This window comes from Orbicella faveolata, unplaced genomic scaffold, assembly GCF_042242905.1.
Source record: "Orbicella faveolata isolate gen_17 unplaced genomic scaffold, um_ofav_v1 contig_15, whole genome shotgun sequence".
In the NCBI taxonomy this organism is placed as follows: Eukaryota; Metazoa; Cnidaria; class Anthozoa; order Scleractinia; family Merulinidae; genus Orbicella; species Orbicella faveolata.
Window position 1 is genome coordinate 1,221,038 of NW_028301542.1, and position 17,022 is coordinate 1,238,059.

Below are 17,022 nucleotides of genomic sequence, written 5' to 3' on the forward strand. Positions count from 1 at the left end.
TAAACGGACGAAACAAACGTTATCATGTTGATAGTCAAATTTAAATTGTAAAGATAAATTGTTCCCTACCAAGAGAAAGTCTGAAAATTTGATGTTTCATCAAGACTTGTATTTCTCCGTTGATCATTTTCTTTTTTCTCATTACCTTCCCCTTTGAAACTGTATTGAAATTATAAAGAGAAATTTTACTTTCATCACTTCGGAACAACAGCAATTCAACGTTTCGTTGTTACTTTTTCTTGAAGCATAGATCAACTTTTGCTTTGCCATCTATCAGATTATTAATTTAATTAATATCAGATAAATGGTGAGATTTTAATGAGACTTCTCGCTATTTCGTGATTCTGGTTGTAAAAGAGCATGTTTTAATGAAAAAAAGTCCAACAACAACTGAACAACTTAAAGTATACGTGTCAAACTAAACTACAAAAATGATAATGAATTTAAATGAGTGCAACAACAGTAGCAAAGTCCTTTTTTTTATAAATTTGTTTACGAGCGTATGTGCAGCATTTTAAGATTTCAAGATTTCCTGGTTTGAAGATAGCCCGATTAAGACCATCATCAAAATCCTTGCCTTCTTCTTGGTTAAAGATCTCTGGCAATCATTTGACTTTTTGATTCAGAAAAGGATTTTGAATCTTACGCAATATGCTACAAACGCTGATGTTGTTTCGACTTGAATTTCCGTATTTATTACGCCAGCGTCTCTTTAGATATCTACTACACTGATTTTTTCCTTTCTGTGCGCTCCGTACAGTGGAGAAATAACCACGAATCAAGTGAGTTTGTCATGTAGTTTATTGCGATATTCTCATGTTAAATATTCACGAAAGAAACAACATTCAGAAGTCAGCTGGAAAATAGATATTTCTCCCCAAGCCAGTCACGAGTCAAAATAAAAATTTCATGACACAATTATTTTTATCGACAATTCTCCACTCCAAGGTTTACAGCTTATCTTGAACTTTCGTCTTGAATTCTAAATGGTTACAGGATAAAACCTTCTAATTGCTGGTATTAAATAAGATTAAATCATATATGCTCGCGGCTGAATCAGAGAGATAACTTGTGCCGTGCTTTTGACAGTGACGTTTAAAACACTTTGAATTCGGTCTGAAGTCTTCAAAGCAACGTTTTGATGCAATTTCCAGCTTATCGGCGCTCAGTGTTGCAGCGACTTTTGCGGTAAGACAAATATTATCAATATATTTGTGCTTTTTTGATGTAAATATTATTCGAAGTAATGTTTACGCTCAATGTAATTTTTACGTGAACAACGTGCGTGAGCTGTATTATTCATTGCGTCAAAATCCTTGTCTGGAAACATCCTTTCGCATTTGTTTCTTCCGCGAAGGTATTGAAATGCAATGATCATATAACTTCTGCTTCAAAGCCACAATTTTTTCATCATTTTGTTGAAACACGCCACTTTTCTGTTTAGTCTTGGAAATTTGACATCATATAAGTTCACTAACGGGTGGGCAGTATTTCATATCATTGGTTATTTTCTTCCACTAAAGAATTCAATGTTTAGCTATTTAGCTAGTGAAGTATTCATGCCGCTTCGCTTAAATATTTAAGTTGCAACTGATTGTCGCTACATGGTTAATTGTAAGGTACAGCACAACATAACAAGTTATGAGATGCACCCTAACGATCTTAATTTTATTTTTATGTTTTTCTTTATTATTTTAGTATTTTTGTGATTTCACAGATATTTATCTCGCCAGGAGTAGACTATGACCCCGCGGTTTTCGACCAGCGGTGTTGCTAAGTGACATGACGCAAGCCAACTCCAAAGGCTGAGGTGTTAGTGTAACGTATGAACCATGTTTATGCGTTACTCTCGAATGCGGACCACTGGTCACAACAGCAACATATAATAAATTTGATTTAATTTTGAGACTGGAAGAAAAAGAAGAAGACCAGCCTTTAGAATGCTACATCATTTATTCATCCAAACTGTGTCCAAACGCATTTTGTGGCTTATCATGTGACGGCGAATAAACGTTCCGGCTTCGTTCGCAACACTCCATAATTGTCGGAACATTTTCGGTAATGTTCGTTGCTCATCGTAATGTCTTCGGCAATCCGAGTATCATGAAAATCCCACAAATTTGACTAAGGAAAGATTCAATAAGCGCAATATATGGAGAAATGGATCCCACTCCCTCTCTTCCAAGTATCTCGGCGGAACGTGACACAGAGGATTAAGACTAGTACTCATCCAGTGGACTTGTTGAAAAACTTTTGTAAACACTTAAAATGCTTTCCATTTATGTATTTACTCAAATGCTCCAGACAGACAAGTTCCGCTGTGTCTGTAATTCTTAATCGGATTTATTCCCGAAAAATCCACTTTTCTTTAGCCTGCTTTTAAACTAATCAACTAACAAAAATTAATCCCTGATTATCAAACTGCGATGGCAAAAGCTTTCAACTGAGTTCTTTTCGATGGAACTATAAAGCTATTACTGTCAGTAGTCATTCCCTCTTGATGTAGTAAATTAACTCTTGCTAAGATAGTCAGATGTCTGCATTCCGAGAGGATTTTTTCCTTCGTCATTAATTTTAAAAGCGTGCAAACAAGATGTGAGATAATTTACGTAAAATTTTTATTGCTATCGAATAAATGTTTTAAGTGGTCAAATGGATGAGGTAGTGTTTGTTCAGAAGACAGTTGTCAAGGTTTTCAATTTTTCTATTCTTTTGTCTTGGAACAAAGAAACCACCCTTTTAGGTTTGACGCCACTTTTTTTTTCTTTTCAGCTTACGAAAGATAAAGAGATACGAAGATGCGATAAGATCTAACCAAAAAATAATCAATTATTGTTTGACAATTAACGGAAAGAGTTGAACAAAGTTTGATGACAATATAGGAAGAAAAACTTCATTAGACGACTTATCAAACAAAGGGATTATACCTTTAAAATAACAAACCAGTTTATAATATTAATATCCTTGTGGGGAAGGAATATTGAATAGAATGCATGCGAACTCGAGCAATTAACAAGGGAAATATTGAGAGAATACTGTGCAAAGGGTTGGAAATATTTCAGAGATATAGATGGTTGGTGGAATACACATTAGTTTAAGACTGTATCATAACTCTTATTTAAATGCACGAATTGGTTGCGGTTTTCGTTAAACCAACTTGCAAAATGTAGTTACAGCTTTTTAATAGCTATATATTATGACACTAACGAGTCTTTGAAAATGGTTTCAACGCGGAAAATTGTTTGAATCTTTCTATATTTATCCTGTTATTTCAAACGCAAAAAAAAATTAGAAAATAGAAAGAATCACGGTTGCACATAGGTTCTCCTCTTGGACAAAGCAAGTGATGAACTGTCAAACTATCTAATGAACTCTGAAAGGACGAGATGTAGGTGCGAGGCACCGATTACGCTCGAAGGCTTCTCTCTTCTATTGATAAAACATAGCACTCTAAATGTGTCATGATAGTCTTTCCTTGTATAATTCAACAAACAGCTTGACAAGCCGAAGAAAATAATATTAATTTTCTTATAATAGGCTTCAAAAAACACCTTCTTGCTTATTTTCCAAATAATCCTGCAAATTCATGTCAACAAAGTAGTCACTAAAATCCGACTAGGAAACTCAGGTGCTTTCCTCTAAAACGAGGTTGCAATCGGGTTTTACGCGGTAAAATCGCAAAAAACGTACGCCCGTCAAGACATTTAATTTATATTAAGATAACAGAACTTAACTGACAAATTTTCATCACTGATGCATCATCGAAAAAAATGTGTTCACTGCTGGTGAAAGACAAAAAACCGTTACAATCGCGGACGATTAGCGGGTGGGATAGGGAACAAGTGAAGTTTGCCGACCGATTATATTTCACGTTGCGCACAAGGATATTTTTCAGCCTATATTTATATAAGTTCTATTTATGTTGGAAAGTACCTTCTATTTATAGTCTTGTAGAACTTACAGATTATATAATATAACTGATTGATGTTTTTTTCTTTCACACTAACTTTACACAAACTCAAAACGACACTTGTTTTGTCCTCCGGAACATGAACTGTTAAATATTTCAAAATCTCCACCTCTTGTATTATTTGAATTAATTTTCACAATCCGATTCTTTTTCGCTTAGTAATGAGGGATATTTCACTCTTGCGACATGCAAAAAAGGAATTTGTCAGGAAATAATATAACAGTTGTTATGTTCATTGATTGGAGGAGTGCAAAACATTGTTAAGCTTCTTTATGAAATTTTTCACTTACATAATTCATTAACTGAGGTTTGTTCTATTTAAGACAAGCGCTTCTGACAATTGTGATGATTCTTACAACGTGTCTCACTGCAAATTGCTCGGAAGAAGTAAACGGTTCTCTATCACACGGTGCAAGTAAGGTGGAAATATTGGTACAGTATAAAAGTTCAAAATATAACTACAGGCCCCACGCTGAGATATGGCATACGTTCAAACAAAGCCCGGGATTTTTATGTCAACTTTTTCCTCGGGATAAACGAACTTTAATTGGGTTAGGAGAAATCTAACACAACAGTGCCTCACGTTGGAAGAAATCTCCTAGGGTTTTGCAGTGTGTAATTCCAGATCATGCATGTAAATTTAAAATTACCTAGTGTTTGTTGTTTTTGCAGGTTTTCGCACAAGAATTGATTGAGAGCGAGCTGTTTTGGAGTCGTTCAAGCGATACATCGCACGTACTATGTTGCGAAGAGACAACAGAAATAATCAGCACTTTTAAGATGGGAGGGACAACTGGAAGTTTCTGATTATGGTCCGAAACATCGAAAACTTCGTTGTTTTAAACAGGATTTTATTTTGGGTTCTCATCATCGGTGAGTACTTGGCTGTGATTTTTTTTCTTATCGCTAAACTTTTTACTAATAAGGTTTGATTACCGTATCATATAATTATCCTGCCATGACGTATTTCGAGGGTGTTTCACAAGAAAATATTATTTCATCAGTTCCGTTTGGATATAACATTCACAACTGCTCTTTGTCACGGATAAATTAATTTTTTTTAATATGCTTGATTCCCATTCCGCTTAGTATTTTTCTTTTTGTATTTCTGTCGCTAGTGTGCAGCTTCAGGTATAATTTTGGGACAATATTTCGTCTCTTTCTTCAATATTCGCAAATTTACTTTAATTATATACTCTTTCCGTATATTTTTTAAAGCACGTCCAAAGAGATAAATTATGTATTACCTGGTGATATAAGCTCATAGAATTTTCTCCACGGTTTTGTTCGTGAAAAACAAAGTCACCAACCGAAAATTTTCGCCGAAATGTTTGAAAATTGAAAATTCTTCTGCAAAAAAAATTGTCGTGGACCTCGTCGAACCTTAGTCTAACATAGTGGTGGAGTTTACAACACATTTGTAAATTTCCATGATTAATTTGTTTTCAAATTTGTGTAGATAAGCAAAGATTTTAAACCAGTCATATATTTGGCCTTGCTACGGTGGTACAAAACAAGAAAAACCACGCTAGTACTGTAGCTATATTGTTATCTTTCAAAGTGATGTCAACAACTTTAAAACGATGGAAATCCGAGGCTGTACGACTAATTGTATTGTACTAGCTAGCTATTGAGCTTTTCATCGTTCTTCAGGTTTCAAGCAAGCACCCTCAAATAAAATACTATTTACTCTGAAAGCAATTTTCGGTGACTTTGAAATAAATCTGGAAGATTCTAACGGACGTGCTTATCTTTCTAAAGTTTTCTGAGGTTAACATTCAAGACAAAACTTCTCGATATTCATTAATTATGATTTAGCATATTTTTCTGCGGTTAGGAATAATATCTTCTTTTTGTCAGAAGACATACCTGAGTCAGAGATATTTACAGAAAACATAAAGGATGGAAAGTGGTTTCAAAAGTCACTAAGCAATATTTCTCTCAAACTAGTATGAAGTGTTTCATGAGTTACAAACCTTCTATTGTTATAATTAATTGACATGCTAGTCTTGTGAAAGCGGATTTAAAAGCCTTATTAGCCGTATATTAAGAGGATTACCTAGGCACTTGACGTTAGATATTCATAATATTACATCTTTCGATTGAGCAGATAAGAAGGCTATTTTCAATTACACTCTCTAAAATGCAATATTGCTAACATATAAGAACAACTGCCAAAATTTGGTTTAATCTGGTATCTGTGGTAGAATATCACACAAGAACCAAATCAGTGAAAAGTAGAAAAAAAATTCCTTTTGTAAACGACTTTCAAACATTCAATGTTTAACGATTCTTCCTCTCATATATAGAGAGGTGGATGTAAATGTATATTTACTATATGAAGCGGTGAGGTAAATATTTCCGTGATTTACGGGCCGACACTGACAGGAATAATAGCCCTTAATATGAACTGGGTTGATGATAAGTCATGACAAGAAAGGAAGGGTCTGGTTTTTTCAGTCTCTGAACTGCTTTGAAATCTAAACAGCTACTGTATAGTGTTTGACAGTTAAATGTTATTTCCTTTTGACTCGAAGTTTTGTTACTCTTTTATTTTACGACGCTGGGCTTCACCAAACTCAACTGCAACTGGAATGTGTCTAGTTTTGCAGCGGTCTTCTTGTAAGTAATCGTGTTTTACTGAACACGTCTGTGCACTTCATCTGTTCCGCTTTTTTAAGCACGCACCCGGCACTTTTTTTCTCAGAAGAACGAGTTGGAAATCAATTTTATTTCATGCCTTCGATGAACAATTCATCTCGTTGTGTGTCTCTCGAGTCTTATTGGTATTCATACGCAACTCGCTTTCATTTGCAACATCTCTCGGGTACATGTACAAACGTTCTCGACGTCTCAAACGTCACTTTTTTTGCATCCATTCTTGCGTGCGTGCATGCTGTTCTTCAACATGGTCTATAATCATCTTCATTTCTCAAACCAATCCTTCTTTTGCGATTTTCATCCTGTATTTTTCAACATACACAATGCATGATCTTGAATTTACTTGTTCTTGAATTTTAGAATTCCCTCACCTTCTACCTTTCAATCCGAAGGTCAACTAAGGTTAGACAACTCAAAAAGCTTTTTAATGCCTCTTGAGCATTTCACAGAATTCTCTGACTCGTGGGGGAATATTTTGGAAAAATATTTGTTTTTGAACATTGCTGAACGGGTTTTCATTCTCAAAATCTCTCTATAAACACAGTTATACAACGATTGATATCGTTGCTTTAGTGTCTAAGGTGTTTGTTCCACTTTTGCCAAATCATTGTTTCTTTTATATCATAGATCTAAAACTTATTTTGAGTAGCGAATTCAATTTTATCTTTGATTCCAAAATTCCTTCAGAAGAAATTATCTTGTCTCGCCCGTTACACGGTACTTGTACTTCATCCGAATCATACATTGTGATGGATTCTGCGACACTCATCGCTTGCCGTTCTAAAATCGCTTCTCTCATCACTGTATATCTACCGGCATTCTCTCACATCACCTCTTGCTTTCCACCAACCAGGGAATACTAACTTTCACTACAGATCTCTATACAGCTCTTTTAACATCAGCTCGTAGAAATAGCCCTTTTTCACGGTTTTCTTGCACGTGAGGCAATTTTAGGAAGCCCGAAATTACCTCGCATCCACGTTGGATTACATTGTAATGGTAATGAGGAAAGCAAACCGTGGAAAGGGCTTCTGATGTTTCGTGGATTTTATTGTCTTCGCCTGTCAACTTGACGATATATGAAAATTGAGAGGAGATTTTTCGAACGCGTGAATCAAAGAGGGCTCATAGCACTTCTCTTTTTCCTCATCCCAGCCTCTCGTTACCCCTACCCCGCTTGGGGGTCTCCTTATCAGAGCGCCGACCACTACTGGCCCATGTCTAACATTACAGACGGGATCCTGGAAGATGTGGAGGGTGCCGCTCACACTGTTGTACACAATGGTGCAAAGATAGTACAAGATCCCCAGCTGGGATACGCGCTGTCACTGGACGGCAAGGATGACTGGGTGGACACAGGTAAGTACAAGCAGCTCACTTGTGGTATGAACGATGTTATCTCTTAAACATGCAACCACGCATGCGTACGATACCTAGCGTTTATCTCGTTACCTAGTGCTTCATATAAGCAACATTTTGTGTCCCTGCATCTACTCGACCAAATACCCACCATGCAAGTCAAGGTCCGTTTTTGAGGAGAGATCTGAGCCCGCAACTTTTGACAATCTCGTTGCTTAGCAAATGACGTATCATGCTGACGTGGCAGAATAGTGCTAAATCTGATTGGACAAGAACAATCGGAAAAACAAGTAATCTAATTCCCCAATTTCGATATATTAAAATTCAGCCTAAAACAATAGACCTCAATACGAGGCTCCGGTGAATAACTACAGAGTTTGCGGACTTTATTCCCCAGAGCCTCGTGCCGAGGTCTATTGTGTTAAGCTGAATTTTAATATATCGAAATTGGTCTATTGACGATGCATGCCAAGAACTCTTTTCATTAAAGCTAACAAAGATTTTTTCCTCCCACATTGTAAATCTCTGTTTGGTCTTTCCGTGATCCTTTAGATTTGTCAAAATGTAGTCGTAACAGAAAACATAAAGTAAGATTTCTGTAGTGTTCAGGGGTCCAAAATTGATGTATGATCAAATTAGACTCTCCCAACATTAAACATTCAGTTTTATTTGCTGTTCATTCCTCGTACTTTGTTTTGTTTTTATTTTGGTGACGAATGACAACTCTCCTCTAGGGAGGAGTCGGGAATGCAGCTCACTCCCCTCAGCCAAGTTTGGTTGTAAGTACGGTTTCGCTTCCCGCACCTCCTCCACAAGTATCTTGAGAAGGAACACTGTCATCTCGTTAGATGTTATTTCATGACCTCTCATGAAATAACTCAAAAACACTGATCATAAACACTGATACCTTGTTCACTGCCAGGCCTTTCCGCAAATATCACGTAAAATCGCTTAAATAGCTTTAAGGAAAATCTCTAAAACATTTCTCAATATCACAAACATTTTTCTAAATATCTCGAAAAACCTCTTAAATAACTTCTTTTTATTGTTTTAAAAATAAACGGATTTTGAATTAATTAGGCTAAAATTTTAAAACTTTTCTTGCTGTAGTAGGAATCGGGGAGAAGGGTTATATTTTCTAAACATCTTAAAAAGCTCGTGTTATAGTTAGGTGAACAAAGTCTTCAGAAAATTATTTGCCATGACTCAAAGAATTATTTCACGTATTTGTTTCAGTTTTAAGAAAATCTGGGAAACGGACATTGTTCCTTAAACACGAGCACGTTGTTCATTTCCACATCTCTTCTCTCTCCTCTGCCTGCACTGTAACTAAAAATCACTCGCACCATTTTCAATGCTTAAATGTAATCTTTCAGTTCCTAGTTCGCGCAGTTTGAAAGAAATAGTCGTTATGTATCTCTTTCACTCCCAAACATGAAAAAAGTTCCAAACTGGAAAAAAAAATACAAAGTTCTTTTCCAAACTAGGGTCACACACTAGAGTTTCATGCTCAGGTTTAAGAGTTCGATCCACCTTGTACAGCATAATAAATAGTACCACATAAAAATACTGCTCAATAACTTTCATTTGAATGGTCACACACTAGGGTTTCATCCACAGACTTAAAAGTTAGAACCACCTCGTACGGCATAATAAACAGTACTACATGAAAGAACTGCGCAATAGCTTTCGGTTGAATGGTCACGGACTAAGGTCTCGAATTGATTCTGGGAGTGAAAGGGTGATGCGTTTTCGTCTCACACCTCACTTACCGTGTAGGGGAGGTTTTATAAGAGAAACGGTGACAGAAAGGTTTATTTCCCTGAGTTCCTTTTAAAAATAAATACTGTCGTGTTTGCAGGTGGTTTTAACGCGGATTGCGTCACGGAACCATCGACTTGCAAGGAGGGCTTTACAATGACATTCTGGCTGAAGGTGTATAGCACTGGATATGTCATGTCATCTGGTTCTTTTACCAATCACAGAAACGGACCTGGTTATCAGCTCTATTACCAACAAAGTTTAAAACGTTTTAAATTTCTCCTCGAAACAAGAGACAAAAGATGGACACTGCTCTTGCACGAGGAAGTTGGACTTTGGACCCACATGGCTTTCACGTGGCGCGCGCGAAACGGACTTTCGTATTACGAGGATGGAAACCTGAGTACGTTTACAGACAAACCAGTGTCACTGAATGTTCTAAGACAACAGAATTACACTCCTGTAATTACATTAGCAAGGCCTAGTAACCTCATGAGTTTTAAGGAGTTTGGAAAGTTTGAGATTTCTCAGTTTGCCATTTGGCTCAAGGAGCTGTCTGCAGATGACATAGCGGGTGTTTACCAAGATGGACACGCTTTTCTCCATCAGAACTTTGTTCTTTGCTGTCATTTCAAATCAGGTAGTGTAAACTTCTTGCATTTTGTAGTTAATTATGTTGAACTAGATATTTCTGTTGAGAAAGGTCAAATTGCTGGGTGACAAGAAAATAGGTGCAGTACAAATTGCAAATGTTAAATGCAGTTTTTGAAACTGATTTTGAACTATGTTTATAATAGAGCCGTTTCAACTGAATGTGGCAAAACCAAGACCAAAGCAATTCCACAGGCCGATCAAAAGAAACAACCTAACAAACCAGCGAGAACCCATAGAAAATACACGTGACTCTCAAGAAAATGCACGTGACTAAGTCGTGATTGGTTGTTTTTTTTTTTTTTTTGCATCTTATTAGTTAAGAGCTAAGTTGGTGAGCGTTTTTTTAACCAATCACTGAACACAATAAAGTAAAACCAAAAATATTCGGGATTGCTTTCGTCTCTCAAATAAAAACCACTCTGTTAGTGTCAAAATTAGATTAATTTCTAAATTCGAGTTTTATACTGAGAAGACAGACGAGATTTATACTTGAGACTTTACTCATTATTTAACACCATTAGTGTGTACTTTTAGTGAAATCTTGCGTCACAAATCCTTGTGTCGATGCTGACCAGTGTCGTAAACCAAGCGACTCCAGTCCTGCCGAGGAAGAGTGCATTTGTCCAAGTGTAAACCTACGACTCAAAACATGCGAAGGTAAATAATTATTATATATGATGCAACATATCAGTCATTATGTAAAAAACTAAATAACATTTTCCACGGTAGACACTCTAAGATAGTGTTTTGTTTAGACACTGGACACTCCGCGTACCATTTAGTACCTGAGTATAAGATCAAGACCTTGTACCGGAGCACGGGCACTGTGCCCCAATTCTAGCGTGAGCACTTGAAAAAAGATGTGATCAGATCAGTGCTTAGCGAGAATTGTACTCTGGTACCGTGCTCGGGTACCAGTGTGTGCGTAGCCTAATAAACCATGGAGAGGAACGTTATCAAAATCTCCCGCACAGCTCCTTGGAACCAATGAGCCTAGTGGTGGTTCTCATTGCAATGGGCTTTGGAACTTTTGTCGTGTCATTTCTTGTCAATGTGTAAATAACTTGGTTTTAATTTCTTCCAGAAAAGATAACCGGAGAATGTGAAGACAAAAGTACGGGATGTAGAGATTTCGCAGCACAGTCTCGTTACTGCGAACACAGAAAAATGCGTGAAATATGCCCTAGATCTTGTGATTACTGTGGTAAGTGAGCTTTTGCCTACTTCCCTTACCAGGTTTTTAACTAATAATTAGGATGCGATTTGAAAGTATGTTTCAACTGTTTCTGTCATGTCTTGGTACTCAGCCCCCGAGCATCCTTCCACAACGCTGAAACCAACATTAAAGACCGCCTCATCGTCCATGTCCAGAGTCTCGCGGGAATCTAGGGAGCCAACCCCACTCGTCCCGACAAACTCCCGTCCCGCGGGAAGCGGAGCAGCAAGTAATCCAACCTTATGGCCGCAAACGCCGACGAGACGAAGATTGCCGCGAGGTGGGTCATTATACCATCGTGTGACCTGAGAGTTTACCTTTTAAAAACAAAGTGGTAGAGCTATGAAAGAAGTCGCTAAGATCAGACATACCACGCCTGTCTGAGTTCCAGTGGTAGTATAAGCCACAGTGACTTCAAGCTGTTCCTGATTGCATCAACTTGCCCACTGCTACGTCTACGAACCTTCAGAAATAATTCAAGTTTGTGTCTCGTAATCGGAGTCAATTTTTGCAGATCTCTACCTTTGTTGTTCCTTTTTGCGCCGGTCTTCATTTATTTCCCAAACTATCAAAGCCTCGGTTAATTATCTTACACTAGACAGAATGTTAACTAGTCTTTATCTACTAGAACGTTGTAATCCCGACAGGGGTAGGGAGAGCGCTATTGTAGATATCGACCTCGTTTCAACACAAGTAAAATTTGTAAAATTATTTCTTCATCTCCTTTTCCGCCAGGAGAATCTTGTGAGGTCCTTGAGTGCCAGTACCATGCAAAGTGTTTCCAAACTACAAACGGGTACGCTGAATGCAGGTGCCCTCAGTGTCACCCTGAAAACGCCCCCGCGCGAGAGGCCTACGTGTGCGGAGACAACGACAAATCGTACCTTACCATGTGCGTCCTTAGATTGGAATCCTGTCTCCTTCAGACATGGATACAGAAAAAACACGACGGGTTTTGTGGTAAGTAAGCATTACTGACTTTAGCAAAAACGACTGGTATTCGAACGTGCACTTATACCAAATGAGAGTGTACTAGCTGGTGAGAAGAAGGAGAAAGTTTTGTTGGGGCCTGAGGCGAGTAGGTTGCCGTCCCAAGCACTCTCTCATATTAGCTCCAAACCAGCCCCAGCCCCCTTCCAATGAGTGCTTGTTAGTCAAGTCTCCTAGGTTGTGAGGGAAAGGGTCAAATGACAGCACAACGAAAATGGGTTTAAAAAACTGGCCCTTCTATCTTCGAGCATTATCGAATATTCGATTTTGTTCTCCTTTTTGACTGTCAGAAATATCGTTGGTTATTTTTGAGAATGAAGAAGTTCATTCTGAATAAGAGCGGATTGATTTATATCAGAGCTGACCGTCACCAGTGCTATAATTAGTCTTAACTCTAGATATGCCCGGCACGTGACGTTCATAGTTGTTTACAATATCGTCTCTTGCAAAATCCTAATATTCGTTGCCTCTGTCCCAGTATATAAGACTGATATAATGTCCGACTTGCGCTGCTTAGCATATATAACATTTTATACCATGCCGTAGAAAATACAGCCAATCAGAATACTTGAAAGCTGTTGTGTGTTCGACGGTATTACATCCAACCTTCCCATCATGCCCCGCGCGTGTGTCGCATTGATTGCGTTCGCCACTGTATTTTCTATGGCATGATATAAAATAGTTATACAACGCCCTCTTGGGTTATACCGTGCAATATCCCAATTGTCACTCGTATTTTGTTGGTATACACACTCGTATAAAGGCTCGTGTGTACTACGCGAAAATTCAAGTGACTCGTGGGGTATCCCATTGTACACCACTCGAAAACGTTGAATAACTAGTATGCATGTGTTGTACCAAGTTATCGAAAAGCCCTTGTTAACCCCACAACTTTTTACAACCGATTTTATTGAAAAAAACAACCTACTGAGGCGTGTTTCCTACTAGGTTTGCCTCTGAGGCCAGCTAACGTAAACTTCAAGATAATTCTGATTTCAGTGATAAGCGGATAAAAACTGAAATACGTCAGCTCTGTAATTTCCCAAAGAATTATCTTATTTGGGAAGATGATAATTACATTATTTCCTCTTCGGTAATCAGACATAACTTATCTTATGTCCAGACACATTTTGTATTATTTTTAGTTAGTTTTAATAGGATTAGCCCTCCAAATCTTTTTTAGGACTCAACTGAACTGAAAAAAGATAAGCTCAAGGAAAATTGAGCTGAAAATTCATTTCGGTTTTTTAGGTATGTGGCGACATAATGCCGTATAAGTACAGCACATAAGCCAACCTTGCTTGGTCGTTCTTTCTTGTTCCCAGTCCCTCCCTACCTCCACAGGGTGAAAAGAAGAGAGAGCCTGGGAATGAGGTTGGTCAAAGCTAACCTGAAAATACTCTTGTGACCACCTTCCCAGTCGATTAGCATTAAAAAGACAACAGCAGATACACAAAGAGTCATTTTTTGTAACAGAATTAATGCAAATACAAAAAGGACTCCTACCACGGCTTTGATTTGCGTGGTGCGTGAACTGTTTTTCACTATTTGAACTTGAGTTTTTTGATTGTGAAATACTTTGCTGGAGAGATCGTTAATTTTTTATTGGGTTTTAAAGATTGTTGGCTCATTTACCTTTATCTATAACTTTAGCCGGAGAGACTTTTCTGATGAGATAAGTAAATGAGATACACTCCAAGCTAATCTTACTTGGTCGAAAACCTACTTCCCTTTATCATGGTTCATTTTTTATCAGATTTTACGGAGCTAATCTCTTTTGATATTTTATCAAATATTTAAGTCTTAGATGCTTTTTCTCCTCGTGATATAAGTAAATGATATGCTCACGTCTGAACAAATACCTTAAATTTTTTCAGAGGTTGCCCCTGTTTTATCATTTTATCTCTAGCTTCATCCCGAGGTTTAGGTAAGCGATATATTCCTCGAACTTATCTAATGCACATCACGGTTTCAAACAGACAGACACGCTTCAGCTAATTTCAGTTGTAAATTGCTCTTGAATGTGAAACTGGACAAAATGTGGACGCTCGATATGGCGTTAAAATCGGATGAAAGCTTTCTTGGACGTGTCGTTTAGTAATTTGTAATGAAACAATTGTGTCAGGCGTTACAAACCGTATCGTGCTACACATTGTGATTTATATAATGCACGCAGAGTATTTAATATAAACAACGATATTACTTCATAAACTCTCGACACGAAAGGTGTGTTCCTAAATAATTAAACATCAGAAAACAGAAATATAAACATTTAACATTTCCGCTGAACGAAATCGATGTGCAACGGACAATTTCGTATTTGCGAGAATTCACTAGGCGTATTTATCTTTAACAGTTTATACAGAGAAGAATTTTTCTTCAGTTAGATAAAAAGTAAAAATTGTAAACTTCGTTGTTCAGTCAATGTCGCTCTCTTTTTAATTTTTATTTTCATACACTCAGCTCTGATTAGTTAAAGGAACGAGATTTAAGATATTTTCAGTTATTAAAAATGTAATTTTCTTCGACCTTTCAGTTAAGAAAGAAATGTGCGAGAAATGACAAATATTCTTCTATTGTAGCATCAAGGTTGATCTCAAATGACTTTTAAGAACCTGAAAACTACAATGTTCTATGTATAAAGAAAGACTGTATTTTTTGCTTACAAAGATGAGGGATATTAGAGGCAGATTGAGGCGAAAATCATGCAAGAAAAAAGAACTGCAGAAGTGCAGATGTCCACCTTATTGTTAACAATACAAAGCTATCTATGGTAACCTTTTCTCCTTTCAACTCTTTTTGTCATCAACCCAATTATTGTGACGTTACAGAAAGCCTGAAACAATAACTGTGAAAAGAGAAGTTTAAAAACATGAACATAAGCCACGCGAACACTAAATATGTTTTTTTTTGTGATCATTGGCTTTGGCGAGTAAACCATTGCACTGTTGCGGTTCAGTGAAGCCATTAGAACGTTCGATACACATTAAACGGGTTTTCTTTTCTCTGTGCTTCTTATGGAATCTTTAATCAGTTCATTTTTATCGTTCAAGTGTAAAACTCTTAGTCTTGTAATCGATTAAAGTGAGGTAGAGGTTTTTTATTTGAGAGCTCCATTTTATAGTCTCTTTCAGTGTGATTGTTACAGCTAAGTTCCCATACTCTGGACAATAAAAATTTCTTTACGTGGAAAAAGGTATCGAAACAAATTCATCGGTATAAGTTTAAGGTTTTGGTTTCGTACACCGTACTAACTCGGATCGATAAGAGTGTCATTGCACGAGATAATTAGACAACGGTAACTTCCATAGCAGATCAGTGTACACTGATAAATATTTGATTAGAAAATTTCTTTAATGTAGGCATAGAAAATAAGATCTTTCTTCTAGTTTATGACAGAATGAAATTGTTTGTGACAAACTCCTCTTGCAGATCTTTTGTCTGACTTTGTCTAGGTTTTAACGTGGATTTTAATTTAAACACATTGACGTAAATCTTAAGCCATTGGTTCTCTACACGATTGTTTGAAAATTTTTCATTTGGATTCATTTAGCAAAATAAAAGACAGCTCAGGAAGCGTATATAAGGCCCTTTACCTTTCCAGAACTCGCGAAGCCGCAGTTGATGGCTGCAATTCGTAATCAGATTGAGACAAAGTAGTGCTAAGTGATATTGACACTTTTGCCACAGAGTTTCAACAACATTAGTGAAAACTGAAAATGAAAGCTCTTCGCGATCAGCGGTGCAAATTAAAAACCGCTTTTTCTGCTTCCGAAGTTAGTTAATTAGCATTTTGAGCCGCGATCTCTCAGATCAGCGATGAATAAATTATAAGCTTTCATCTGTATTGAAAAACACAGGTGAAACAGGAATAAATTCTTCCAACTCCGCCGCTACGTGCAGAAACAGCGACATGGCTCCACCGATACCTCAATGGCTTCCCTTCCCACGGTTTGATATCGACGTCTAAAAGGAAATGAAATCGCGAAGTGCTCAAAATACACCGAGAATCGAGAATCCAGCCTAAATGTAATTAGTTTGCGGCGATCTTCTCCGCTGGCTTAATTTATCGACAAATGAACTTAACTTCGTACTCTATAGTAATACTTTTCCTGTTGATCGCTTGCCTGACTTCAATTGCCCGTGGAAGCCGCAACGGACGAAAACACAGGAAAGCCCGGTTTGAAACATTTCAAGGTTGGTGAATATTTCCCGTGCCGTGAAATCCTGCTATTTCTGTTCGAGTTATTAAAGCATGCATTTGACGTATGGCGCTGAAAAAACCTTCCACGAAATGTTTTTTATTATTTCTTTTTCTAACGAGCGTTGCCGATTGCACCTAGCTGACGCATGATGCCGCAAAAAAAAAAATTACCCTCTCATTTACAAAAAAACTATTTTGTCTTGTCAA

General features: G+C 37.3%; 1 protein-coding gene across 5 annotated transcripts in view; it reads left to right on the top strand.

The window, feature by feature from the left end:
- Positions 1-2,818: 2,818 nt before the first annotated feature.
- LOC110069095 (uncharacterized) overlaps positions 2,819-17,022 on the top strand; it is a 30,754-nt gene continuing 16,550 nt past the window's right edge. For 2 of the 5 annotated variants that reach the window (XM_089287820.1, XM_089287823.1), the window contains exons 1-8: positions 4,312-4,402; positions 4,643-4,843; positions 7,787-7,990; positions 9,852-10,391; positions 10,940-11,062; positions 11,490-11,609; positions 11,713-11,901; positions 12,357-12,581. In XM_089287820.1, the coding sequence (XP_089143946.1) occupies positions 4,780-4,843; positions 7,787-7,990; positions 9,852-10,391; positions 10,940-11,062; positions 11,490-11,609; positions 11,713-11,901; positions 12,357-12,581 (1,465 nt within the window). In that variant the 5' untranslated portion in view covers positions 4,312-4,402; positions 4,643-4,779. Of the gene's footprint in view, positions 3,074-4,305; positions 4,403-4,642; positions 4,844-7,462; positions 7,991-9,851; positions 10,392-10,939; positions 11,063-11,489; positions 11,610-11,712; positions 11,902-12,356; positions 12,582-17,022 lie in introns of those variants that run through there. The other 3 variants (XM_089287822.1, XM_089287821.1, XM_089287819.1) reach the window with 3 other exon arrangements.